Source organism: Nicotiana tabacum, chromosome 2 (assembly GCF_000715075.1).
Source record: "Nicotiana tabacum cultivar K326 chromosome 2, ASM71507v2, whole genome shotgun sequence".
In the NCBI taxonomy this organism is placed as follows: domain Eukaryota; kingdom Viridiplantae; phylum Streptophyta; class Magnoliopsida; order Solanales; family Solanaceae; genus Nicotiana; species Nicotiana tabacum.
Genome location: NC_134081.1, coordinates 81,407,294 through 81,433,754, shown reverse-complemented (window position 1 = coordinate 81,433,754; position 26,461 = coordinate 81,407,294). Strand labels below are relative to the sequence as shown.

Below are 26,461 nucleotides of genomic sequence, written 5' to 3'. Positions count from 1 at the left end.
GAGGGTATGACTTATGTCATAAATGTGGGAAGCCAGGACACTTCATCAAGGATTGTCCTCTCCTCAAGCAAGACCAGTACAAGCACAACACAAACAAAGCAGCCAAGAGGAACCCGGTTCCTGACAAAAGATTCAAGAGAAAAGAGGTCGCTGACAATGTTGTGAAACAAGCTCTTGCTGCATGGGAGATTCTTCTAGCGAATCTGGAGAAGATGATGCACAAGGTGATACTTCCATGATGGCAGTTGAAAGTGAAGCAGCTAAATATGATTCTATCTTTGCCCTGATGGCAAAATCTGACGATGATGAAGATGATGATGAGGAGGAAAACTTTCTGGACGTTCAAAGAAATTTCAAGTCTTACTCTCAGAAAAAGCTTATATCTTTGACAAATGTTTTATTTGATGCTGATCACAGTCTTATAAATGATAAAAATACATTAATTATGGAACTAGGAGAGGTAGAAAATGAGAGAGATGGTCCGGTAATCGTAGTGATCGACCTAAAAGAAACCATCGAGGTTCTAAAGAAAGAAAAGGATCTTCTGACTAAAAAAAAAATTAAAAACGTAGAAAATGAGAGAGAGATGACCTGTTGGTAGTCGTCATGGCCCTAAAAAAAATAATAGAGGAATAAAAAAGGGAAAACAGTTGTGTGATTATCCAAAAGGGAAAGGAAGTCGCAAGTGAGGCACACATTAAGCTTGAAAATAAACTCAAATCTGTGAAATCTAGTATGTGTGCTAAACTTGAAAGAAACAGACAACTTCAAGAAGATCTAGGCAGAGTTAAAAATGACCTAGAAAAATCTCTAAAGTGGACCTGGTCCTTTGATACAATCACTGCCATGTATACAAGCAATAATGGGAATAGGTAGGGAGTCGGGTTCCAAAAGGAAAAGACTTCCTACAATCCACATAGCAAGTATGTTATTGTCCCTGATAACTGGCTTTGCACTCACTGTGGCAACACTAGACACTTTAATGAAAACTGTAAGGCTAGAATTCGGTCCCTACAGAAAAATAAGGTTTTTGTTGAAAAGGTAATTGCTGCTAAGGAACCTGGTCCATTCGTTATAAAACGTGTATTGCCTTACTGGACAAAAAGAAGTTTAATTCACCCTTTTTCTCACTACAAGGAACCCAAATTTATTTGGGTTCCTAAGTCTAATCCTTGATTCTCTTGTGCAGGAAGCAATGAAAGGAAGGAGCCAAAAATGGTATATGGATAGTGATTTCTCCAAGCACATGACTAGAAGCATCGATGATTTCTTTTCACTCAAAGCCCTACAAGGAGGGAGTGTGTCCTTTGGCAATGGCAAAAAGGGATACATTCTGGGAGTAGGAAGAATTGGAAAGTCACTCGCTCACTCAATTGAAAATGTGTATTATGTGAACAGCTTGAAATATAACCTACTGAGTGTTTCTCAAATCTGCAACAAAGGAAGCAAAGTGGAATTTGTGTCAAAAATTTACACAGTTACAAATCTCATGACTGGTGAAGTGGTCCTGATGGAAAAAAGATACAAAAACATTTATGTTTCTGATTTTGAGTCCTTACACAATAGGGATCTTACATGTCTGAGTGTCGTTGATGATGATGTTGAACTATGGCACAGAAGATTGGGAGATGCAAGTTTTACGTTGCTGAACAAATTAGTCAAGAAGGACCTGGTTCGTGGGCTGCCTAAGTCAAGTTTCAAAGATCACAAGGTGGGTGATGCATGTGTGAAAGGAAAGTAAGGTAGGTCCTCCTTCAAGCCCAAAGAGGAAGTAAGCACCTCAAGGCCACTTGATCTCCTCCATATGGATCTGTGTGGACCTATGAGGGTGCCAAGTAGAGGAGGAAAGAAGTTCATTTTCGTCATAGTGGATGACTACTCCAGATTCACCTGGACTTTGTTCCTCAGAACTAAGTATGAAACGTTTCCAGTGTTTGCTGCTTTTTCCATAATGTTGTGAGTATAAGATCTAATCATGGCACAGAGTTCGAAAACGCAAAATTTGACGAATTCTATGCTGAAAATAGTATAAGTCATAATTTTTCAGCTCCAAGAACACCCCAACAAAATGATGTTATGGAAAGAAAAAATAGGACTCTTGAAGACATGGCAAGGACAATGTTGATCGACAATGGTGTTGCAAAAGGTTTCTGGGTAGAGGCAGTCAACACTGCATGCTACTTGGTGAACAGGTGCATGATTAGGTCTCTCTTGAACAAAACCCCGTATAAACTGCTGAACGGGAGAAAACCCAAGCTAACACATTTGAGGATAAATGGCTGCAAATATTTTGTTCTCAATAATGGAAATGAAGCACTGGTTAAAATTGATGCCAAAATTGATGAAGGAATCTTTCTTGGCTATTTATCACAGAGCAAAGCTTACAAGGTCTACAACGAAAAAACTTAATGTGTTAAGAAAAACATACATATGATCTTTGATGAATCACACCACCTATGTGGGAAAGATTCACATGATAAGATTGATCAAGATGGAGAGCAGTCAAAGGTACCTGGTGAATTCATTGATATGGCAAATGGAAAGGTTAACATGATGAGTCAGGTCAAGGAATTAAATGAAGATGGTGCAGGTATATCTCCAACTGATGTAGAGGAACCTGGTCCCACAATCACAACAACTGAAGTAGAGAAAAGAGTTATTGATGTCGCGCAAGGAACCCTTGATGCTGAGCTGAGAAGTGGCACTCATGTCTACAATGGATCTCATTCAGAGGAACCTAGATCCTCTCGCAATGAGATTCATGTGTCTAACTGGAAACACAAAAGTTCACACCCTCTTCAAAATGTGATCACTCATCTTGAGTCAGGGATTCAAACTAGATCAAAGTCAAGAAACTCACTTGCCTTCTCAGCCTTTCTCTCTCAAATTGAGCCCAAAAATATCAAGGAAGTATGGAAAGATGCTGACTGGATTACTGCAATGCAAGATGAACTCCATCAATTTGAGAGGAACAACGTATGTCACCTGGTTCCTCGACCCTCAGACAGAACTGTTATAGGAACTAGGTGGGTGTTCAGAAACAAACTTGATGAGTTTGGGAACACAACAAGGAACAAGGCAAGGTTAGTAGTGCAAGGCTACAATCAATAAGAAGGGATCGTCTATGATGAAACTTTTGCTCTAGTTGCTCGAATGGAAGCCATCAGAATCCTCATTGCCTTTGCATCTCATATGGAATTCAAATTGTTTCAAATGGATGTCAAAAGTACATTTCTGAATGGATATCTAAAGGAAGAAATTTTCGTCAAACAACCACCTGACTTTGAATGTCATGAGCATCCTGAGCATGTATTCAAAGTTGACAAGGCATTATATGGACTGAATCAGGGCCCTTGTGCATGGTATGAAAGGTTGTCCAAATTACTCCTTGAAAATGGCTTTACAATAGAAAAAATTGACAACACCCTATTTCTGAAGAAATGGGGGAGGAACCTGCTCATTGTGCAAATCTATGTTGACGACATCATCTTTGGTGCAACAAATGATTCCATGTGTGAAGAGTTTGCAAAGCTTATGGGAAGTGAGTTTGAAATAAGTATGATAGGGGAATTGAATTTCTTCTTGGGACTGCAAGTTAAGCAAACTCCTAAGGGTACGATGATAAGTCAGCATAAGTACATTAAATAGCTCCTAAAGAGATTTGAGATGGAAAGTTCAAAAATCATTGATACCCCTATTTCCACTACCACTCGTCTGGACATGGATGAACCTGGTTCTCTTGTGAACGAAACCATGTATAGAGGTATCATTGGTTCACTCTTGTATCTCACAGCTAGTAGACCAGATATTGTATTCATTGTGGGATTATGTTCTAGGTTTCAATCTAGTCCAAAGGAATATCATCTGAAGGATGACCAAGAGAATTCTAAGGTATCTCAGAGGAACGCTGGACCTGATTCTCTACTACCCTTCAGGAGAAAATTTTGACTTGATTGGGTATGCTGACGCTGATTATTCTGGTTATCTGGTTGATAGAAAAAGCACTTCTGGCATGGCATTTTTTCTGGGATGTTTGATTTCATGGGGTACAAGGAAACAAAACTCCGTGGCTCTTTCAACTGCAGAAGCTTAATATGTGGCAGTTGCCTCTTGCTGTGCTCAATTGTTGTGGATCAAGCAGCAGTTGGAGGACTTTGGTGTATTTTCTGATTGTGTGCCATTACTGTGTGACAACCAGTGCCCTCAACATGGCAAAGAACCCAGTTCAACACAAGAGAACAAAGCACATTGATGTGCGACATCATTTTCTCAGAAATAATGTTGAAAAGGGTCTTATCTGCATGAAATTCTGCAAAACAGAAGACCAAGTAGCAGATATCTTTACTAAATCACTGAGGAGAGATCACTTTGAAATGAACCGTTTCGCACTGGGGTTGATAAAATCAAACTGAGCACTGGGTCCCTCAATAATTGGCTATAAAAGAATGAACAGGTAAAATAGCTAAAGAGTATTTTCTGGCAAGTTCTAACTCATTTCTATACCATTACAGGTAGACACGCATGGCAATTACATAGCAAACAAGAAGCTTGTGTCATTGCATCTTGGTAAAAGGATGAGGCCCACATTTACAAAACTAAGTCAGGGAACCTGGTTCCCTTGACTCGGGTTAGTAGTTCCTTTGTACTCTCATGCACATCTTTTTAACGGCTGTAAAAGTGCCACGTCATTAAAATTTCAGTTTCTCTTTTTTTATCTCTTTAGAACCCAAACGTCGTACCGTTACTAAACGACCCGTCTACCCAGCAATCTATACCCGTTTGTAACCGATACCTCACCCTCTTTAAATAAACCCAAACTTTGTCTCTTTCATCACTATTCACATTAAAGCCAAAAATTTCCTTTTCTCTCAAAACCAAACACTCTTTCTCTTTTGTTCTCACTGCAAATCTTCATTGTGTCTAAAAATCTAGAAGCCTCAAACGTTTCCTGTATAGTCCCCACTATGTCTTCGTCTTACGAATCACTAGAATGAGAGTCTGAGTCCCTTATGTCACCCAGTCAAAACCCTACACCAGACCTCCAACCACCTACTACTTCATCTCCAACCCAATCGAGTTCTGGTTCTCACTGGAGTCGCACGACTTAGAACCCCAAAAGGTTTGTTGCTGCAACCTCGCCTTTTGCCTCGCCGGAAAAAATAGCAGAGGGAGAAACAATAAATGGTGATGAAGGTCAGGAAGTTTCCAGTCTGAAAGTTGAAGAGAGCGCTGAAGCCCAACAAAATGTGGTTCGTAGTGGTGAAGTTTCAGCAACGACTATTTCAAGCTTCGATTTGAATGTTGCCAACTCCACTCGTAATATTCATCCTATGTCTTCTGAATCTACTTTGGGGATAAATGAACAAGAAGCCATTGAGAATATATTGTTAATCGCTGCTGAGGGAGGTTTGGTTGGTGGTTATGATGATATTAATGAGACCATTGGGCCTCAGGGGGAAGGTGAAGGTCATCAGAAAAAGGGTAAAGAACTGGTGCCCCTTGAAAATCTAGCACTTGATAGTACTACTAGGAAACAAATGAGGGACATGTTCCCTCAGCCCAAGAGGATCCCTTTGCTCCTACTTGGGATGAAACTCGTTGCTCTTCAAAAGAGCCCCAGGTCAGTACTAACCCTTTTCCATCTCCTCACTTCGATGCTGAGCCGTTAAACGTTGTCATTCCTAAGATGAGATCTCTATCTGAAGAAGAAAATAAAAATAGTGAGGAAGACTATGACGATATACCTGTAGCAAGCTTCATTGCTGCTTGAAGTGGAAGGGCAGTTCCCAATGCGCCCACTCTTAAAAGACCCACTACCAGGTTATAAAAGAAGGAAGCCTTGAAATTGTTCTGAAGAAAAACAAAGAAAAGAAGAATAGGAGTAGGTTGATGAAAGGGGGAAAGCTGGTGAATGAGGAAGAAGTGCCTCCAGCACTTGTTGTTGTTGATGTTGATGATGAAGAGGTGAGTGAGGAACCTGCTTCCTTAATTCGTAAGTCCTCTAAGAAACCTGTGATTCTAAAACCCGTGAGAGAGCCATCTGTGAAAGCTGTGGAATTTGAAAATGTTGAGGTAGACAAGTTTGGTGAGAAGGTGTCTGAGAAGTCTTGTGAGAAAGTGTTTGAGAAGTCTGCAAAGAAAGAGAAAAGTGTGAGAAAGTCCGAGAAAAGGAAGGTTGGTGACAATGAGGAACCCGGTTCCTCCAAGAAGGCCAAAGTAAGTGTGGCCAAGGATGAAACCAGAGCAAACCTGAGAAAACAGAGGGTACTGTGGGGCAGAACATTTTCCCCTGACATTCTGGACATGACAGGGAGGCGTCAACTGGTTGATATTTGTGAGTTACAAAAGTGGACACACTTGTTCACCAATGAGAGCCCCAAGGTGTATGAGGAAGAAATGCGTAGCTTTTATGCAGACATGTTCATAATAGAAGATGATAATATCTGCTTGAAGGTAAATGGAGTAGACTTTGTGATGGACGAGGCTGTATTGGGGAACATTTTGGGGGGTGCCTACTTAAGGGATCTCATCCATTGAGGGGACTTGTTCTCCCAATTTCAGAAGTGTCATTCTGAAGGATGATGCTGTACAGCAAGGGGAGCGGGTCAATAAGAAGGCCCTCCCGCCAGTGTATCAATTGATGTTTGAGATGGTGAAAAAAGTCTTGTTTTCACGTGCAGAAAGGCATTCCATTACGTCAAGAGCAGACATGTTCCTAATGGAAGCACTGGATGCCTACACTACTATCAATTTGCCTCGACTCATGATAGAGCATATGAAAAAATTGATATATTTTAAGGATGGTAATCATGGGTTGCCTTACGTGTTCTTACTCACCAAGGTATTTAACTTCTTAGACGTCCCTTTGGGAAAATCAATAGTGGAAACTCGCAAGCAAACCTTCTCCAAAATCACCTTAGATGAGTGTGTGCGCATTGATAAGAAATGAGGGGTTGGCAGCAATTCCACTATCTCGCAATTGATTGATGCTCAGAATGTTGCAACTAAGGAGATAAGGAGGCTGAAGGCACATAATGTCATTCTTGAAGGGCAACTTAGTCAGGCTCTGGAGGCACCTAGTTCCAATAGTGCACAAGGCACATAGGTTGCCCGATTGACCAAGGAAAATAAAGATCTCAGGAAACAGGTCGAGGACCTGAAGGAGCGGTTGCTTAACGAGCAAGTGTCTGCAAATGCCCGGATGGATATTCTCCTCTGAACTCTTGCCTTTTCATTCCTGCCTCCCCCTTCTAGTGCTCCTTAAAACAATTTCCATTTCCAGTGTCCAATTCAAAGTTGTCTTTCCTATATCTTGGTCCCTTTTTTTGTTATTTTTAGTGGCTGGTACTTTTTAAGTTGTTTTATTTTATGAATGGTTGTGTAATGAATGGTACTGCTAATTCTGCTCCCTTTTATTTACAATTAATGAGTATCTCGTCCTTTTACTATGCATGCTTTACTTTTATGCTCTGTTTTTCGCTATGTTTGTGTGCACAAATGTGGCATGACTTAACCATGCTAGACTTCTTTTCGCTTATTACTTGTGACTAATCTTTTTATGATGCCAAAAGGGGGGAAATTGATTGAGGGGGAACAAGTTCAGGGGGAATATTGTATGGTACTTTGGTTTTCAAGGGGAACTTCAATTACAAGTTTGTCATCATCAAAAAAGAGAAAATTGATAGGTTATGTGCCCTGTTATATTTTGATGATCTAACAAACTTAATGATAAGAACCAGATGAGAAACATGTTACACATCCTCAAAGTGCTCAAGAACAACAAGTCTCAAGTCGGGGCACAAGTTCCAACAATCAGAGTCAAAGAGACGACAGAGGGAACATATGAACATCAGTTTCCTTGCTGACTGTATCAGTCAACTGCTCACAGCTGTAAAATCGCTGCAACTGTTCCTCTACATATACACAACAATGTGAACAGTGTAACAACCACTTTATGGGGAATGCCTTGTACCAGATATTTGCTTGCATCATCCAAGTGACATCACTTGGATATTATTAGCATGAGGCAATGAAGAAGATACACACTTGCACATCCAAGAATTAATCAAGTTTCCTCTCAAGTGTGTTGTCACCTTGCAAGTGACTTCCAGGCTTCAAGAACAAAGAACAACATACCGAAAGAACAGTTTCTAGCATTGTGTTATTACATGTCCTTTGTTGTGTTACACCTTTGTTAGAGTGATTTACTTGTAATTTCTACTTAGCTTAGCTAGAAGCATTGTGTAGAAAACCATTTGTAAACCCATAAACCTTGTGTTTGTCTCTTGGCTAGAGTTAGTCGAGTTGTGAGCTTTGTAATAGAGTTATTACAAAGAGGCTTGTAATAAAGTTATTACAAGTGAGTGAGGGATTAAGAGTTTAATTCCTAGGTTACAATAGGTTGTAATCTAAAAGTTGCTCGGTTAGGGAAGTTAAAATCCTACGAGTGTAGGTCGTGATTTTTAATCCCGAGAGTTGGGAGTTTTCCACGTAAAACTCTGATGTGTCATTTACTTATCTCTTATTGTGTATATTCTGTGGGAATAGATAGAGAACCAGGCTCTCTATACAGTTTGGTGGACCCTACGTTTCTATCAGAGTTCTTGGCTAGCCAACACTCCACCCCATACAATATAGTTATTTTAATCACCTTTGTAGAACTTACTTTTAAGTCTTTATAGCACATTTTTATCATATAAAACACTGGATGCTAGGCTCCATTTCATCCATGTCGCTCCAATACGATGTATCGATATCATCGCCGATCTCACCATTTCCTTAGATTACTGGCCCAAGGCACTTGAAGCTGCCTCTCTTAGGGATGGCTTATGAATCTAGCCTCACTTTCACGTCAGCTTACTGGGTAGCGTCACTTAACTTGCATTCCATGTATTCAGTTTAGGTCCTGCTCAATTAGAAACTTTTAGACTCCAAGGTCTGTCTCCAAACCTTCCGCTTAATTAGCGTTAGCTCTGCCTCACGTCTTGTCCATCAGTACTATATCATATGCAAAAAAATTAAATATCTAAACATAATTTAGAATATGTTCCTTGATGTCGAAAAAGATTTTCTTTCTCAATTCCCTTGTCTATGAGTAATTCCCTTTTATAGATGGAGAACGAGGCAGAAGTTTTGAGCATTTTCATATTATCAAAAAGTTGGAACAATGATTTTTTTGCATTTGAACAATAAAAATGGACGGCGAAAACATAATCGAGTAAAAACTTTTATTTTCAACCTTGATATCACTTAGTCATGTGAATTACAAAGTCAGCAATCATAACCGATCCTATAAATTTGCTAATTGTAATCATCCTGCTGGAGAAATTTTTTGTATCTCTAGTATCATTCATCTACGCGAATTAAAATGAGGATAAGTTTAAATTAATTTCTCATAAATAAACATGTGCCTTGCATATAATAGTTCTAATCAATAATAATTAAATAATACATATTCTCGCTTTATCTTAAAATATGACCAACGAACAAGAAAGTACCACAGTTTAGACTAAATTTCTACGAAAGAACGCATCTAACGAAAAGTTAAATTTGATATATAAGTTTAATGCTCCTTTCTTATAACCTATAATCTTAAAATAGAAAAAACCTAAAAACACAAAAAGGAGTCAAAACTTATCGTTTTGAAAATTTGAAGAAAAGCCCTTTCATTAAAAGTTAAAAAAATGAATATTTCTACAAAACAGAAAAAAGTGGAATATCTACATTGATTCACAATTATTTGAATCATATACATCAAAACACGCATGTATAATTCCTAAAAAGATACAATTTTAACTTTGCTTAATTTTTTAGTCTAAATATAAGAGAATATCATATATATGAAAGAAAAAAAGTAAAAACGCAATAACCTTGCCGTCGGCAAATTATAGAAATTTGTCGTAGATATATATATATAGATCATATGTGGTCAGCGACAGCAGACTGCATTAGGGAGGCTGCGAGAGAGGTGTTAGGGATCTCGACAGACGTCTCTGGTGGGCACAAAGGAGACTGGTGGTGGAATGAAGTGGTCCAAGGTAAAGTGGAAGCAAATAAGGCGGCGTACCTGAAGTTAGTAGGGAGCAGAGGTGAGAAGGAGAGGCGAGTGTGCATGAAGAGGTATAAGGCAACTAGGAAGGATGCTAAGCTGGCGGTCACAGAGGCTAAGACTGCGGCTTATAGTCGTATGTACGAGGAATTGGGGAAAAAAGGTGGGGAGAAGAAGTTATTCCGGCTGGCCAAGTTGAGAGAGAGGAGGGCTCGGGATTTGGACAAAGTGAGATGTATCAAGGACGAAGATGGTAGAGTATTGATGGAAGATGCCCAAATTAAGAGGAGATGGCAGACTTACTTTCATAAACTTCTAAATAAAGAAGGGATAGGGATATTGTGCTAGGCGAATTGGAGCATTCCGAGAGTCACCGTGACTTTGAGTACTGCAGGCGTATCGAGGTTGAGGAGGTCGTGGGAGCTATGTGTAAGATGAGTAGGGGCAGAGCGACCGGTCCAGACGAGATTCCGGTGGAATTTTAGAAGTGTGAGGGGAGAGCAGGTTTGGAGTGGTTGACTAGGTTGTTTAATGTTATTTTTAAGGCGAAGAGAATGTCGAATGAGTGGAGGTGGAGTACGGTGGTTCCATTGTATAAGAACAAAGGTGATATCCAGAGTTGTAACAATTATAGGGGTATCAAATTATTGAGTCATACCATGAAAGTGTGGGAGAGGGTGGTTGAAGCGAGAGTGAGGATGACAGTGTCTGTATCTGACAACCAGTTCAGGTTCATGCCGGGTATTTCGACTACAGAAGCTATACACCTTGTTAGAAGGTTGGTGGAACTGTACAGAGAGAGGAAGAAGGATCTGCACATGGTGTTTATTGACCTAGAGAAAGCGTATGACAAGGTTCCTAGAGAAGTTCTCTGGAGATGCCTGGAGGCAAAAGGTGTGTCGGTTCCCTACATTATGGCGATTAAGGACATGTATGATGGGGCTAAGACTCGGGTTAGGACAGTAGGAGGTGACTCTGAGCATTTTCTGGTTGTAATGGGGTTACACCAGGGTTCTGCGCTCAGTCCGTTCTTATTCGCCCTGGTGATGGACGCGTTAACACACTATATTCAAGGGGATGTGCCATGGTGCATGCTATTCGCCGATGACATAGTTCTGATTGATGAGTCACGAGCCAGTGTTAACGAGAGGCTGGAAGTTTGGAGACATGCTCTTGAGTCTAAGGGTTTCAAGTTGAGCAGGACGAAGACGGAATACATGGAGTGTAAATTCAGCGCTGAGCCAGGGGAAGTGGGCGTGGATGTGAGGCTTAATTCGCAGGCCATCCCGAGTAGAGGCAGCTTCAAGTACCTTGGTTCGGTTATCCGAGGGGGAGGGGGAGATTGACGAGGATGTCACACACCGTATTGGGGTAGGATGGATGAAATGGAGGTTAGCATCTGGAATCCTGTGTGACAAGAGAGTGCCACCGATACTCAAAGGTAAGTTCTATAAAGCGGTGGTTAGACCGACCATGATGTATGGGGTTGAGTGTTTGCCCATTAAGAACTCACATATCCAGAAGATGAAAGTAGCAGAAATGAAGATGTTGCGGTGGATGTGTGGGCACACTATGATAGATAAGATTAGGAATGATGATATTCAGGAGAAGGTGCATGTGGCTCCCATTGATGACAAGATGCGGGAAGCGAGGCTTAGATAGTTCGGACATGATCAGAGGAGAAGCCCAGATGCTGCGGTACGGAGGTGTGAGCGGCTGGTTGTGGAGGGCACGAGAAGAGGTAGAGGGCGGCCTAAGAAGTATTGGGGAGAGGTGATCAGGCATGATATGGCGAGGCTCCAGATTTCCGAGGACATGACACTTGATAGGAAGATGTGGAGGTCGAGTATTAGGGTTGTAGGTTATGAGGTAGTCGAGTCGTGCCTTACTTCGTACCATTGTGGGACTAGCCATGTAGGGTTTTTGTCTAAGATAGCTAGTGGCAATGTTGTGTCTTACTATTTCGCTTTTCAGTGCATGTCCTATTTACTAGCTATCGCTTTTGCTTTGCATCTTTCTTCTAGATTTCATGGTGTTCCTATTTTTCTTATGATTGTTGTGGTGATACTAATATTTACTAATATTGTCTCCCTTTGCTTTACATCTTTCTTGTGGATTTCATGGTGTTCCTATTTTTCCTATGATTGTTGTTGTGATACTAATATTGTCTCCTTTTTGTCCTTTTGTCTTTTTATTTTTTTTTTAGTCGAGGGTCTTTCGAAAACAATCTCTCTACTCCTTCGGGGTAGGAGTAAGGTCTGCGTACACACAACTCTCCCCAGACCCCATTAGTGAAATTTTACTGGGTTGTTGTTGTCGTCGTCTCTGCTCCTTGATTCAATAACCTTGCCGTCGGCAAATTATAGAAATTTGTTGTAGATATACATAGATCATATGTTTTATACTTGCTCTCTGCTCCTTGATTCAACTTAATTTATTTATTTATTTGGGTACTCCCTTATATCTGCAATATAGTAAGCATTTGTTTAGATTTTTTCTTTCTGAAAATTTATTTGGCTAGCTTCATAATACTGCCAAGTTGTGTGCAATCATTGTTCACTGGTTATTTATTATAATTGAATTACTTTAATACTCCATCTGTTGTCTGTAATTCTTGTAACTTTTTCTCAATTAATTTCGCATGCAAACGTTTAATCCCTAATTTAGAATACTTATTGTGTATGTGGAGAACAACGTCAGCTTCAACTAGTGGTTTCAATATAATAATATTTGGTTTTTATATACTATAGCTATTAGGTAAAGTGCAATGCCAGTAATGCATACAATTGATGAATAAAGAATACGCTGCTTCTCTGCATAACAAACTTTTTAATAATTATCACACTGAATGCTTCAAAATTTATTCCATGTTTGAGACATAATCAAATAAAAAGAATATATAAATCCGAATATTAAAAAATTATGCGTGTGTATGGGGATATATATGTGCCTGCGTCAAGTTCATTTCGAACCCACTAACTATAAAATTTCGAGTTACCTCTAATTTCTAGGCAACTAGGATTAAGAAATTAAAAGAAACATACTACGAGAAGACTAGCATTAAGCCTAGCCTCGATTGATCTTTTGGATCTTCAAGAAGTGGGCCTCTTTTCCTAAAGATAATGGGCTTTGGATAAACTGCTAAGCCCTTTTCGTCTGTTTGCAACTTGGTGTCAAGTAGTGGAAATAACACCAGGTAGCCACTTTTAACCATGTTGTTTAAAATATATCTACAGTTTACAATTTATTTAAAGATTAGCCAATTTTACTCAAATTTCAGGACACGGTATCCTAGATTTTAAACCTCAAAGTTCAAACTTCAGGACATCGTGTCCTAAAGTTCGAATCTTATGTCCTAAATTTTAAATTAGTAGTTCAGAATTTCAGGATACTTTGTCCCGAATTTCAAATTAGCTCAAAAATTTAGGACACTAATAGCATGTTTGGCCAAGCTACAAAAAATAGCTTATTTTAAGAAGTATTTTTTTCTCAAAAGTGCTTTTTTCAAAAGTACTTATGGTGAGAAGCAGTTTGTATTTGGCTAATTAATTTAAAAATCACTTCTGAGCAGCAATTGGTGTTTGGCCAAACTTTTAAAAACTGCTTCTAAGTGTATTTCTTTCAAAAGTGTTTTTAGAGAATAACTACTTTTTTCTGCTTCTCCAAAACTGCTTCTACTTCTCCTCAAAAGCACTTTTTTTTCTTCCAAAAGCTTGGCCAAACACTCAAACTTTGAAAAAAAAGCAAAAAGAGTGTTTCTAAGATTGGAAAAGCTTGGCCAAACAGGCTATAAAAGTCCTGAATTTGGACTTAATCCTGAAATTTGGGTGAATTGGCTAATCTTTAAATACATCGTAAATTATGGATATAATTTAAATAGCGGGCTTAAAGTGGCTATTGCTGCACTTCACCCTGTCATTTCTATCTTCAAGGTTTTAGTCCTTTCTTAAAAAAGATTTAAAATGCTAATGTTGGAACAAATAGTTTCAAGTGAACTTTGTATGTGTGAGAGAGATGCAGGAGATAGTATTTCGGAATTCCACTTATGTTTGATTTATACTGCAAAAGATGTCCGAGAAAACAAATAAAAAAGTGCTTAGTGGCTGAACATCCAATTCAAATTGCTCCTATTTGTTCAATTATTTAGAGGACGTCCAACAAACAAAAGGTGGAAACAATGAAGATAAATTTGTAAACATGAAACACATGTAAATTTCAGAGAAAACGTAAAATATCTCCTCAATTCATATATCTGACGGAAATGCAAAAAATGATTCTCATTGACCTCTAATTTATAAATTTGGTGGCTTCACCTTCATGGGAATGATAACGAAAGCGTTTGATCCTGTTCTTGTCAATTATATACTTCAGAAGATGTCCACAATAAAATAGAGTTACAGCAAACGGAGATTAAATTGAAATCAGAAAGTTACAACACTCGGGTAACATCGTGAAAAAAAATCAGGAGATAATGTTGATAGGCAAAAGCCCTTGATATTACAAATACATAGGCAGTATTCTCTCTCCACTATACAAATTGAAGGTGGATTCTGTTAGCGGGTGTGTTTACTTCTGTTAAAATCAAATGCCAATCATATCGAATACAGACCACACACCTTCTAAAGCTAGAACGAGAGTTCTATAAAAATAAGAAGAAAAAATTAGCCAATGCTTAAGCGAGAATCCAATGAACGCATGCTCGTTTGACGCCTTGGGATTCCAATCTCACAAGCATTCACTCTTGCTGCAAATCGGAGTGAACACAGGGACTCGCCAGTAGAAGAAGGATCCGGTGCGACATTGACAAACATCAATGTCTTCGAGTCACCACCTAGACAAGGCTGATTAAACATGCAACAGTCAGAAATAATCTATCAACAATCTGCAGCTGAACTGAATAGGGCACATTCCACCTATTCATCTTTTGGAAACAGATGCAACAGCGCATTGATTCTACCTTAGAGCTCAAATAAATCAGATGGAAGGCCATTCTTCATTTTAAATTGGAGCTAAAGCAATTTTACCTGGAGAAGATATGTAAGCTTTGAGTTCCTAAATGGCACATGCTCCTCTTTCTTTGCAAGAGCAAATATAACATCACTTAAAGACGATAGACTCTTGTTGATAGCCTGAATGAAAATCATAGAAAGTAGAGAATTGGTTAACATAAATTTCTACTATCAAAACTGGAAGTTCTAGAAAAGAGAAAAAGTTGAATCAAATACCTGAGTTTCTTTCAACCTATCTCCAGTAGACCCACTCTTGGACAGACGCTCACTACCAGCAAGATCAATCAAGTTGAGTACACCTTGTACTTGCTGCTCTGTGCTCTACACATGAATATGACACTATTAGTCAATATAAAAATCTAGTCCTGAAATAGGCATTCCAAATCGCATGATATAGACAATACTTTGAGATGAATGTTCTCACCTCATTAACACCGGAAATTCTCAAAGTGAAAACAAAATGACTTCTTGAAGAATTCTCGTTCATCTGAGTCTTGCCAACAGACCTACATAACACGCAAATTCAGTAAAGCAACGTTTCACAAAACACTTCTGAGTCCAAAATACAGGAAATAAAAGCTCCTCACTAGTTAACCCCAAATATCAAATATAAGTATAGAACTAAACAGCCTATTTTATGCAAAGGCTGATGACAGATACAAAACTGATTTTAGAAAATAGATGCTGAGGAAAAAGAGAAGATATATTTTCATACCTGCTTTGTGCAGCCCGCCTTAGAAGAGAAGAAACCTTGCTACTACTATGAACATCTACAATTGTCAGGTCAGAGACATGGGTATTGCCATTTACATCATGTTTGATTGTATATTGCTTTCCGCCGTTTTCTGGTCTGGAAGCATCAAAACCTGACAAAAGGTCCCGAATTGTCTCGTTGTATATTTCAAGCATAGAAACCTAAAACATAATATGGAAGACAATATCAGAAAAGAGAAACAAATAGTGGGAAAAACGATATCAGAAAGAGAAACAGACTAAGTAAATAGATCAAGAAGAGTTAAAATTTCTCACCTGCATTTCATATTTCCACCCTTGTGCTTGAAGAGACTGTCGGGTCTCAAATACCTGTTCTAAGGTGCGGGGTATTAGTCCTTTATTCTCTGGACTTTCTGGGTTGCCCATCATTGTATGTGTCTTGCCAGAACCAGTCTGACCATAAGCAAATATACAGACCTGAAGAAAAAAAACAGGGCATTCAGCTAGTGGATCAGTTTTTCTTTGCTTATGAATTGAATGATTTCACATATCTAAAGGAAATAAATCTTTTCATCCCTCCATTTCATTTTATAAGGGGGGAAAAACAAGACTCACATTCAAAAGTTTCCTTAGTACTTGCACATGCCATGACATTTTTATGGCCATATTCATTGACGGTAAAATTAGAAGTTTAAAGTTAGAGTTTCAAATATAGAAGGCCGGATAGCTTATAGACACTTGTTGTTGCACTAGATTGTGCTCCCCCCCCACCCACCCACTTTGACCCTGTGTTACCCTCACTTGCTCGGATGTGGATAACACATCAGTATCCACATCAGATAAGAATATGCCACATCATTATTTTCTTTACGAAAATTACTTCTAATAAAATCTTTACTACCGGAAAGTTGGAAACAGCCAGTAGACCTCTCTCACAGTAATTACTACCGGAAACAACCAGTAAACCATCATCTTCATTCCTCCATCACTATATGTGATCTTGCTGGAGTTCGAATTTTCGTCAGAGTTGAAAACCTTAACAACAAGATCGGAGTACTACCAGAAAGGAAGCTTCACCAGAACTCTCCATCGGCGGCGTTCTATCAGCAAGCAAACAATGTACCGGTGTCTCAAAAATATTCCAAACCCAGCCCATATTCTCTTTCCTCAACACCTCGATCTTCACCCCACAGAACCACCACTCATTTCCCCATTTTCAAGGCCTTCACCACTCTGAAAAGGCAGAAACTCATTTCAGCAACACAACTCGCTGCACAGCCACCATTATACATTCATTCCCGTCCTCCAGTTTTTCCCATCACCTTCAGCCTTCACCTCTATTTCTTCCACTACCTAAAGGAGAGAGATGGTCATGTGAAGACACCATTTTCACAGTGGTTCACAAACAAGAAAGGGAAAGGACAGAAAGAAGAAGAAAATGGGGGGCGGAGGCGTGGGGGTGGGGAATTTGTTTAAGGATACATAATTTTTAATCTTTTTTCTTTTTCTTTTGATTAATCTTTTATTTTAATATGTTTCAAGTAAAATCATTGCATTCACTCTCTTTTAAAAGCATGTAACCACGCACTTTACCAAACTCATCAAAACAAAGGCCACATAAGCTTGGCCAGGCCAACGGTTAGAGGGATTTAAAACACTAGTTTTAACCAAGTTCAGGTGTCTTAGTGAAATTCGGTGGAATTGGAGGGCCGAGAACGCAATCTCATGCAACTACATGTGTTTATTTTAACTATTTGACCGATATAGAAAGGTGCTATTCTTTTCGGAACAGACAAAAGGAAATAGTGCCATATAAAATGAATAGAGGGAGTAGCATTTTGCACATAGAACACTAATGACCAGAAAACCACTATAGCAAAACCTAAACTGTTTTTCCTATAAACACATGGGAATACTGAATTGCAGTCATGCACAAAGTTTAAAAATATATTACCTTATAACCGTCAAGAGCACTTTGTACAAGCTGGGATATCTCAACAAAGACATCTTGTTGTGAAGCCTCGGGCGTGAAAACTTTGTCAAATGTGAAGGAATGCTTTTGCCCTTGAGTAATAGAAATATCAAATCAACTTTCACAGATATTAAAGCGCAGTTAAAGGAAATACAAATATTATCTGCTTCAATGTGATAGAAAAAAAATACTGACCATTTTGTGCCACGTCAATCCCTCTCCCTTGTGCTTCCATTGAGGTAGGAAAAGAGATGACATTGGCTTCTGCACTAACACAGTCTTCAGATAATAAAGGTCTCACTCTACAGAAAACCCGTATGTTGCCTTTCAATTCCTGCATTAGAAAGATTCGTAAGTGAACCATAGGTGAACTTTTAGGATAGTTGCATATCATGTGTGCGAAATTTACCAGTATAGTATTGTGCAATTTTTTGCGAAGTTTCTCCCCTTCTACAACTTTTGTTTCTGCATCAGCAAGACGCTGGCGCAAATCAAAGATCATTTTCTTCTGCTCCTCATATTCTGTTTTTGTTTCAAGCGCTGACATGTCGGACATCTGACAAAGTGGTAAAATATTAAGAGGAATGTCATTTAAAGCTTATGAGGTATAATGGACTGTAGAAATCCCAGAAAGGAAAATGAATCTCAATATGCAGAGAGAAAGTATGTTTTCATGCCAAATTGTAACACACCTGTAACCTCTTCTCCGCAAAAGTAAGTTTTTCTTGCAGTCTGATTATTTGTTCAGATTGAGACAGACATCGTGCCTGAGGAAAAAAATCGAGAAAGATGGCTATTTACTACAAATAAATATTGCTATGAGATGTTCAGACATATAAATACAACCAGACAGACCTCCAGTTCGTTTGCCCTTACTGTCATGTTCTCTAACTCAGCAACAGATTTCCCGGTACATTCCTTACATTTTAGTAATTCAGCATTTAGAACCTGGACTTGACACAACTGTTGATCACGATCATCCCTCATCTTTTGTAAATCTGCCCGCAAACATCCAACTTCATTTGCTAATGTTTCTTTTTGTTTCACAGCCTCATCTTGAACAGCCTTTGAAGTCAGAAAGGAAAAATAAGAATACGACTCAATAGATAATAAACAGTTCCCATTCTTCAGTTTACACAGCCTATCAGTCCAGATATGAAGCAATAAGCCATGAAAGTAGGGGTGAAGTTAGACATCTAAAGGCATCAAACAAGCCAAGCAAATACTGCCTTGGAGAAAAACACCATACCAAGAAAAACCTATAAATCATAAACATCATCTAGAAATTTGACTAGTTCCCATATTGCCATCAAATTTAGGTACCCGACCATACAGTTAGTTGTTGGTACGGGTTGCAGAAAGCAACAAACTAAGCTTCAAGCAAAAGAAAGTAGTTTAAAAATCCAGAAATGAAGTGGCATTTCAGATTGATACAGAGTAAAGTTACTTCACTATTTGCTCGATCTATAAGTGCTCAAAAAGCGGAGATAGAAAAACAAGCTGCATAGATGTTGCTAACAACAGCAAAAAGAAAACAAAAATGAAAATCTAAAACTTACTCGAGAAGAAGAGAGCTGTTCCTGCAAAGAAGTATAATGCCCCCTAAGGGTGCTGAGATTTTCAACAACTGCAGCTTTCTCCTTCTCCACACGCTTCAATGTTTCATTTGTTGAAGCAAGTTCAGACTGGAGCTTACTGTTGTACTGCTGTAAACTTGTATTGTACTCCTGTAACCGCTTGTACATTTCATTTAGTGATTGAATCTGCAGATATTAAGCACGATGAAAGTTCAACAGAGCAATTCACAACTATAATCGAGCCAAAACAATACCTTGTACAACTCCTTACCTTTTGATTCGCACTTGAATTGTCTTGTTGAGATCTCTTGAGCTCTTCAGAAACTGAAGCTTGCAGTTTCTCTGCTGCATCTCTAGCCTCTTTCTCCCTACTAAAAGAATCCATCGCTTCCTGATCAAATTGTTAAGCAATTCAGAGACAAAGTTATATTTTATATGCTACAGGGCAAAGCTCCAACAAAGATCCCAAGTTAAAGAAACATGATTTTTGCCCTGCCAGTCCTACCAATTTGGCTGACTCCTCTTTTGCACACTTATCTTGCAGAGCTTCAATAGTTTTCCTCAACTCCATTATGATTGAGTTCAATTCTTCCTCTTTGGCTTTCATAAGCATCTCTAACAAAACGCAAAAGAGCTAATGTAAGTCAGTAATTCATTGTAGTAGTGGTGGAGCGAGAAATTTATACAAGGGGAATCATAAAGACATTACAATGTCACACCTAGAATTTGAACCTTGATCAAAAGCAACTTTTGAACCCCTTCGCCACTACCCTAAAACTTTTCTTAATATCAAGGGGATTCAACATTCATTAATTTAAACAATAAAGACTTATTTTTTCTCTATTTGAACATATAATTTTTCGACCTAGGGGATTCAACTGAACCCCCTTATTCTAGCCTAGCTCCACCCATACATTGAACAGCATTAACATATACAAGAGGAACACATCATACCCATCTCATTGCATTTCTTTTGTGCCGAGTCTAACAAGGTTGTAAGTGATGCCTGTTGTGTGACATGGTTCTCTTCAAGCTGCTGGAACCACTTAATGCATAGCTTAAGTCTTCTTATGTATTCTGACATGAGATCGCACTTTTCCTAATAGGAACAATAGAAATTAACACATCAATAAACATGATAAATCTATTTTAATATTTGTCTAATTAATTAATTCAACATATCACACCTTAGTGTTAAACTTGTTCTTAGTTTTCAATTTCTCAGCGAGTAAAGCTTCAACATCCTCTTTAGAAAACTCAAAGGCAGGGCTATCTGAACCGGCAGTACTTGGCGGTCCACTAGTTGGAGCCAGATCTGGTTGAGCCACTGCATTCACCACTGCAAATGCTTGCCTAGTTGGTCTACCAGCGGTCACCGGCATTCTCGGAATCGCAATTTTTCTCTTCTTATCTACTGATATTTCATCTGTTGCGTACTTACTCTGCAAAACCCAAAAATTTGGGAACATAAAAACGAAAAATCAAACGCAAAATATATGTAACTGGAAACTATACAAGCAGAGGAGAATAGAGTGTTGAAAGTAAAAGCTTTGCTTACATTGGAAGGGCTAGAAGGAATTGGGGCTTTGTTCTGGTTCCTAGGAGGAGCCATTTTGAAAAAAAAAATTGTAATTACGAAATGGTAAGTAATGAGAAAGAGAGAGAGAAGTTAAAATCAGAGGATTTGATTTTGGGGGTGTGGGACTGTGGGTCCGTGGATTGTAATCGAAGCTACCAATACACTATCACTACCGTTGCTTTGAATTGCAGTAAACTGAGAAAGACACACAGTGATGAATTTAGAAAAAAGATTAGAGCAAGAAAAATATTATACTCCAATTGAAGAAGAGAAACATCATCTTGTCTCTCCCCCTCTGCAACCCTAATTGGTAATTTGGTCTGTTTGAATCGACGGAAGTCAAGGATAAAACGACGTAGTGTCGAAGAGCGTACGCTGGGGACTGAGGAGTATTTGAATTTTTTTGAAATGGGAGCAGGCGCTAGGGGACTTTTCCATTCGTTGAAATATTCACTACCAATTATACCCCTAACGGTCCATTTAATATCATTACTTGGACCCTTTTTTTACTTTTTTATTTTGTTTTGTAACTCCAACTTTCATTTGAAAATATCAATTTCATGACTCATTACAAATATTAATTGTATGATCTTTTCACAAGAGTTCAGTAAAAAATAATACAAAATAATAGTAAAACAAATGAGATTTTTATATGGTCATTTTCTTCTAAATTTTATAGACACAAAAATTTAATTGACATTTAAAGCCAGAGACGGAGCTAGAACACAAGTTACGGGTTCGATCGAACCAATAGTTTTAATCCAAATCTTATATTTGTTTTAAAAAATTAATTAAATATATACAAATTATTAATTAGAACCCAATAATTTAAATGAATTAGAATACCGACCACATTTAAGATATGATAAGGTCTGCATACACACTACTCTCCCCAGACTTCATTTATGAGATTACACTGAATTTGCTACTGTTATTATTATTATTAGAATCTTGAACTCATAAATTTTAAATTTAGACTATGCCTCTATTTAAATTCACAAGTATCAAACTCTATATTGAGTCAAATATGACCGCATAATTAAAACGAATAGTACCTTTATCTTCTTTGCATTTCGCCGGTCGAGAATTTAAGAAATCAGCTGGACGGTTGTCCTCGAGGCTCCACCTGGATTTTAAAATTAATTACGACTATCAAAGTATGCCACTATGTATCACCACATCTTTTGTATATCATTATTTTTATCATTTAAAAATTGTGTACTATTAATTTATTTTAGATTAAATTACGTGACACTTTTATATTGTGAGCTTATGACTCGTGAATAACCTTACTGCATTATGGAAGTTCACCCTAGAAAGTTGAAACTAATGATATAGAAAGTGTATCCAGAATTGACTCATAATTATTGTTTACCCTTAAAATTGAATAAGAATTAAACTTATAATGTGGTTCTAAGGACACATGATTTCACTTAATACCAATTGATAAATATGAAGATTAATAACAGAAATGAACTATAAAGTAAAGCAAATCAGTGTTAGAATGGAACTCAGCCCTCGAATTTGGATACCCTCGAACTAGTTGATGTAAGAACAATCAAAATATAACAAGCTGATGAACAATAGTATAAACGAGAAAGAGAATTATACTGCCTTGATATCTATGAACAATCTCCCTCACAAATGATTAGAACCCCCCCTTTAAATAGTAGAGGAATTCCACTTATGGTATAATTCTAATTACAGAAGGAAATCTCATGATTAGCTAATTAACTATTTCTGAGTTGATCCGTTCCGAGATTTACGTCATGATCTTCGACCAGTCACGGATATCTCGCCTTTCTGTTATTGTGCTATCTTCGATCTTGCTCGATGTCTGTCTCATTTGGCTTTGATCGCTACTAGCTTCGATCTCGACATGTACCTCGATTCTGAACTCGGTACCTTATCCTCGTGATTTTAGTCTGTTCCATTATGAGGCCATCATTCGATGTAACCTCCCGGTCTTGGTCAAGTAGTAAAATCGGGTGGGCCCGATTTTAACCGTATACAGATAGTCCCCTCATTTATTAGAGTGAAATGGCAAGAAACGAATTGAGCCTTCGATTATCTACCTCGACATGTCATGACGTCATCCTCGTGACGTAAACGACGAGAGAGACCGAAACGTCCAGTTGGTACAGTTTCCCAAATCATTAATGAGTCAGTTGGTGGTCGGCCACTAGTGCCTTTGAACCGTCGCCATGAATCCAATAAATAGACCCCTTCCTCGTTGATTCAAAATTTACTTTCACTTCCTTCTAATCTCTAAAGCTTTTACATCTCTTAAGTTCTTCCCTTTTACAAATCTTCAGGTTTTGTTGTTAATCCTTTCTCAAACGCCAAGTCCTATTATCTTCCTCTTCTTTAAACTTACACAAAAATGGCAAAAACGTCGAAAATTGTACCACAAAAAGAAGCTATTTCATCTTCTCAACCGGTCGGCGAGAAAACACCGGAGGAACCCCATCTTGAGGAATGCATTCCTGGGGGGTGCGCGATGAACTCCGATTTTAAGACCGATAAAGCCTCGTCGATTCCTGGTCGATGCGAGCCAATGTCGAGGTATATATGCTCGATAACTGAGGAATACCTTAAGCAGGTAAAGAAAAACTGCAACTGGGAGGGCAAAGAGGTGGTGATCCCGACCCCCGAAGAATACATCACCACCCATGTGGAAGGGTTTCTACGTGTTTACACTTACCCTTTCACGCTGGGCCCCCTCGACCCCGTCATCGTTGATTTTTGCCATCAACATCAAATAATCCTAGGCCAAATACACCCTTCCTTTTGGCGAATTATTATTCTGCTCTGATTCTTCGTGAGCAAAGTCGAGAGGCTCCCTTTCACCCTCGATCACCTTATCAGATTGTATAGCCCCCACCTCTATCGAGACGGGTTAATAAAACTCCAACGTTGGGCTACCAAAGTGTTGTTCTCGAGCATAGACGATGATAAGGATCGAGGCTGGATGGGCCGGTTCGTTCGAGTGAGGACTTCCGACCTAATCACAGCCGAGAAGATGCCATTTCCTGAGAAATGGAACATGAATCGTAAGTACCGTCTCACTGTTAGCTTCCATGTATTATTTGTTTCTTTGTCTTTTCTCATCGATGTCTTTTTCCATGATGTAGCAGTCGCTTGGATGCCTTGTGCGATTTCTGACCTTTAGAGCTAGGTTTGGAACCTGGCCTCGACCTATACATACGTCGAGCGCTCATGGCGCGATTTATCAAAGGGCCGGTGGGAGGCCAAGAATCATGGTAAGCCCATTTTTTGTGTATTTGATAATTTGATTAATATGCCCTTCTTCTACTTATTCAATTTTCTCGTGTACAGGCCTCGGCAAGGATGCGGTCATGAGGCCCCCGTCTGGTGAGGAGGAGACTTTGACCCCAGTTCCGAAGCCGGCGAAGGATAAGAAGAGAAAAAGGACCTCAACCTCCGAGGATCCAAAGCTTAAGAAGAATCCAGTTCGTAAGCCGAAGAAAGACATTGTTGCCCTACTTGCGGATGTGATTCAACGGCTAAGGAAAGAAGAAGAAGACGAAGGCGATGGCTCGAAATTGGTGGCCCGAGTGAAGAAAACCATCGAGGCCCTAGAGGCCGCTGAGTCGGTGGTGGTTGAGGAGATTCCGCCTCGAGGCAAGAGGGTCTTGGAAAAGGACTTGGGTAAAGTCCCCGAGTCATCTAAGATTGAAGATGCCTCCTGCCGAGATAAGCAAAAGGCGGGTATGTCTGAAGGGTGCGGCTCTGAGGCCCTTCGCAGCGAAGAGAACGCCCCAAGTGGCTCACTTGGGGCAATAGATATTGGAGACTTGTCGATTCTCCCTGCGTTTTCTGGGGAGGCAATTCGGGAGGCCCAAGCTACGAAGACTCCCGAAGTAGACGGGGCCCATGAAGGGGAGGACCCCTTCTGTGGTTACTTTATTGGGGTCGAGGATGCTACTGACCTGAGTGAAGCATCGAGTCTCTTCGATGAGGCTCAACAAGCCTTGAATCGGGTGAGTCTCAACTCCCTTTGTCGATATCATACTTAGTTTATTTCTTCTATTCCTGTCTAATTTCCTTTATTTTTTCCGTATAGGCTTTGGCGCTCCATCAGGAGGCGTTTTCAAAGTCCCGAGCAGAGCTGAGCCGGTGTGAGGCCAACCTCCGAGGACTCACAGAGGAGATAAATGCCCTTAAACTTCTCAATGGGCAAAAAGAAGAGGAGATCAAGGACCTCCGAGCCGAGTTGGCCAAGGCTCACCAAGATCAGACCGACCTAATCGAGCAGGTAATGAAAATCTTAAAAGCTCATGGGCTCGATTCAGGAACGGTGGCTAACATTTCAATTTCACAGCTGCAGTAGAAGGTCGAGAAGATCGAGCAGTTCCGTGAGGAGGTCAACATGATAAAGGCGGAGACCTTGGGGTGGAAAGAAAGTATGGACCGCTTTGCTGCTGAAAAAGAGGCTGCTCGAGCCCAATTGTCATCGGTCAAAAGTCAGCTTCGAGGCATGAAGGAGAAAAGCTCATCTCAAGAAAAGAAAATAGAGAAGCTCGAGGCTCGGTTGGCTTCCGAACTTGCAAAGGCCAAATCTGAAGCCGAAAAGGCAAAGGCGATCGTGGCTGTCTACCGAGCCGATGCTGAAGCCGCTCAAGTCCAAGCGAGAGAGACAGCTGAGACATCTCAAACTCGAGCACATTAGATTGTTGAACTTGCCAAATGCCAATCTCGGAGGGAAACCCTCGAGGAGATCCACGCTCGAGGTTTCGATCTTATCGATGAGATAATAAAGGCTAAAGAGCATGAAGCTGATGATAGAGCGCTGACCTCTTCCAATAATGATGATGATGATGGCAGCAAGAGCGGGTTCGAGAATGGGGAGGACCTCGATGGAGAAGAAGTTGCCCCTGAGGAAAATTAGGAATCTTAGGCTTTTTCTTTTTTCTATTTTTTGTGCGGGACCCTGATCGGTCCTTGTAAATAACTTCGTATATATAAAGATCTTTTCTCTCTTTGACTTGTCTTTATTCTATTTCCCGCCTCGTGAAAATTCTATTTCATTCATGCCTTCATGCCTTATGGAGATTTTGCCCACAAGTTTGGGACTTTAGGCAACTAGACTGAAGTCGGACCAATATAGTCTTTAAAATCGAGTAAGTAATTGCTCGAACTCAAAGTAGAGTGACCCTTAGGTTTTAGTTAAGTAAGGATGATTTCTCGAACTCAAAAAATAAAATGGCCCTTAGGCTCTTGAATTAGGCCGATATGGCCTCAAAAGAATGGGTTTTCCCCTTTTTCGACTTGAAAAATTAATCATAAAAATTTGTCATGCCTTAGCACGAGATGAATTTGTACCCATTAGGTTTCTCGAGGATTGGTGTTATCGAAATCCTTTACTTTGTTATGTCTTAGCACAAAATTGTCTAAGAGTTCGAATAATTCGATACCTCTTAGGATTTTTCGAGGGTCGATATTATCGAGACCCTTAGTAATTCAGTCGAGGGTTGCCTTTTTTAACCGGTCTATGAGAATATTTGAAGGCCTATTTTATAACGGAATTCGGACGTCTCC

General features: G+C 39.4%; 1 protein-coding gene across 1 annotated transcript; it reads right to left on the bottom strand.

Annotated features, from left to right (window-relative positions):
* Positions 1-14,491: 14,491 nt before the first annotated feature.
* LOC107777817 (kinesin-like protein KIN-14N) lies at positions 14,492-21,347 on the bottom strand. Its single transcript, XM_016597965.2, has 17 exons — positions 20,879-21,347; positions 20,508-20,762; positions 20,275-20,419; positions 19,826-19,935; positions 19,592-19,711; positions 19,303-19,506; positions 18,599-18,808; positions 18,436-18,510; positions 18,153-18,299; positions 17,939-18,077; positions 17,726-17,835; positions 16,087-16,248; positions 15,773-15,972; positions 15,482-15,563; positions 15,274-15,378; positions 15,073-15,177; positions 14,492-14,889 (listed from the first exon to the last, which is right to left on the bottom strand). The coding sequence occupies exons 1-17, from the start codon at positions 20,930-20,932 to the stop codon at positions 14,710-14,712; spliced, it is 2,403 nt and encodes an 800-aa protein (XP_016453451.1). The 5' UTR covers positions 20,933-21,347; the 3' UTR covers positions 14,492-14,709.
* Positions 21,348-26,461: the final 5,114 nt, after the last annotated feature.

Bases quoted from the DNA above. Each gene is read 5' to 3' on its own strand.
- LOC107777817 (XM_016597965.2), bottom strand. From the start codon at position 20,932: ATGGCTCCTCCTAGGAACCAGAACAAAGCCCCAATTCCTTCTAGCCCT. The intron at 20,420-20,507 runs GTGTGATATGTT...TGTTCCTATTAG, and splicing joins AGAACAAGTTTAACACTAAG to GAAAAGTGCGATCTCATGTC. The intron at 18,809-19,302 runs GTAAGTTTTAGA...CTGACTTCAAAG, and splicing joins AACAGCTCTCTTCTTCTCGA to GCTGTTCAAGATGAGGCTGT.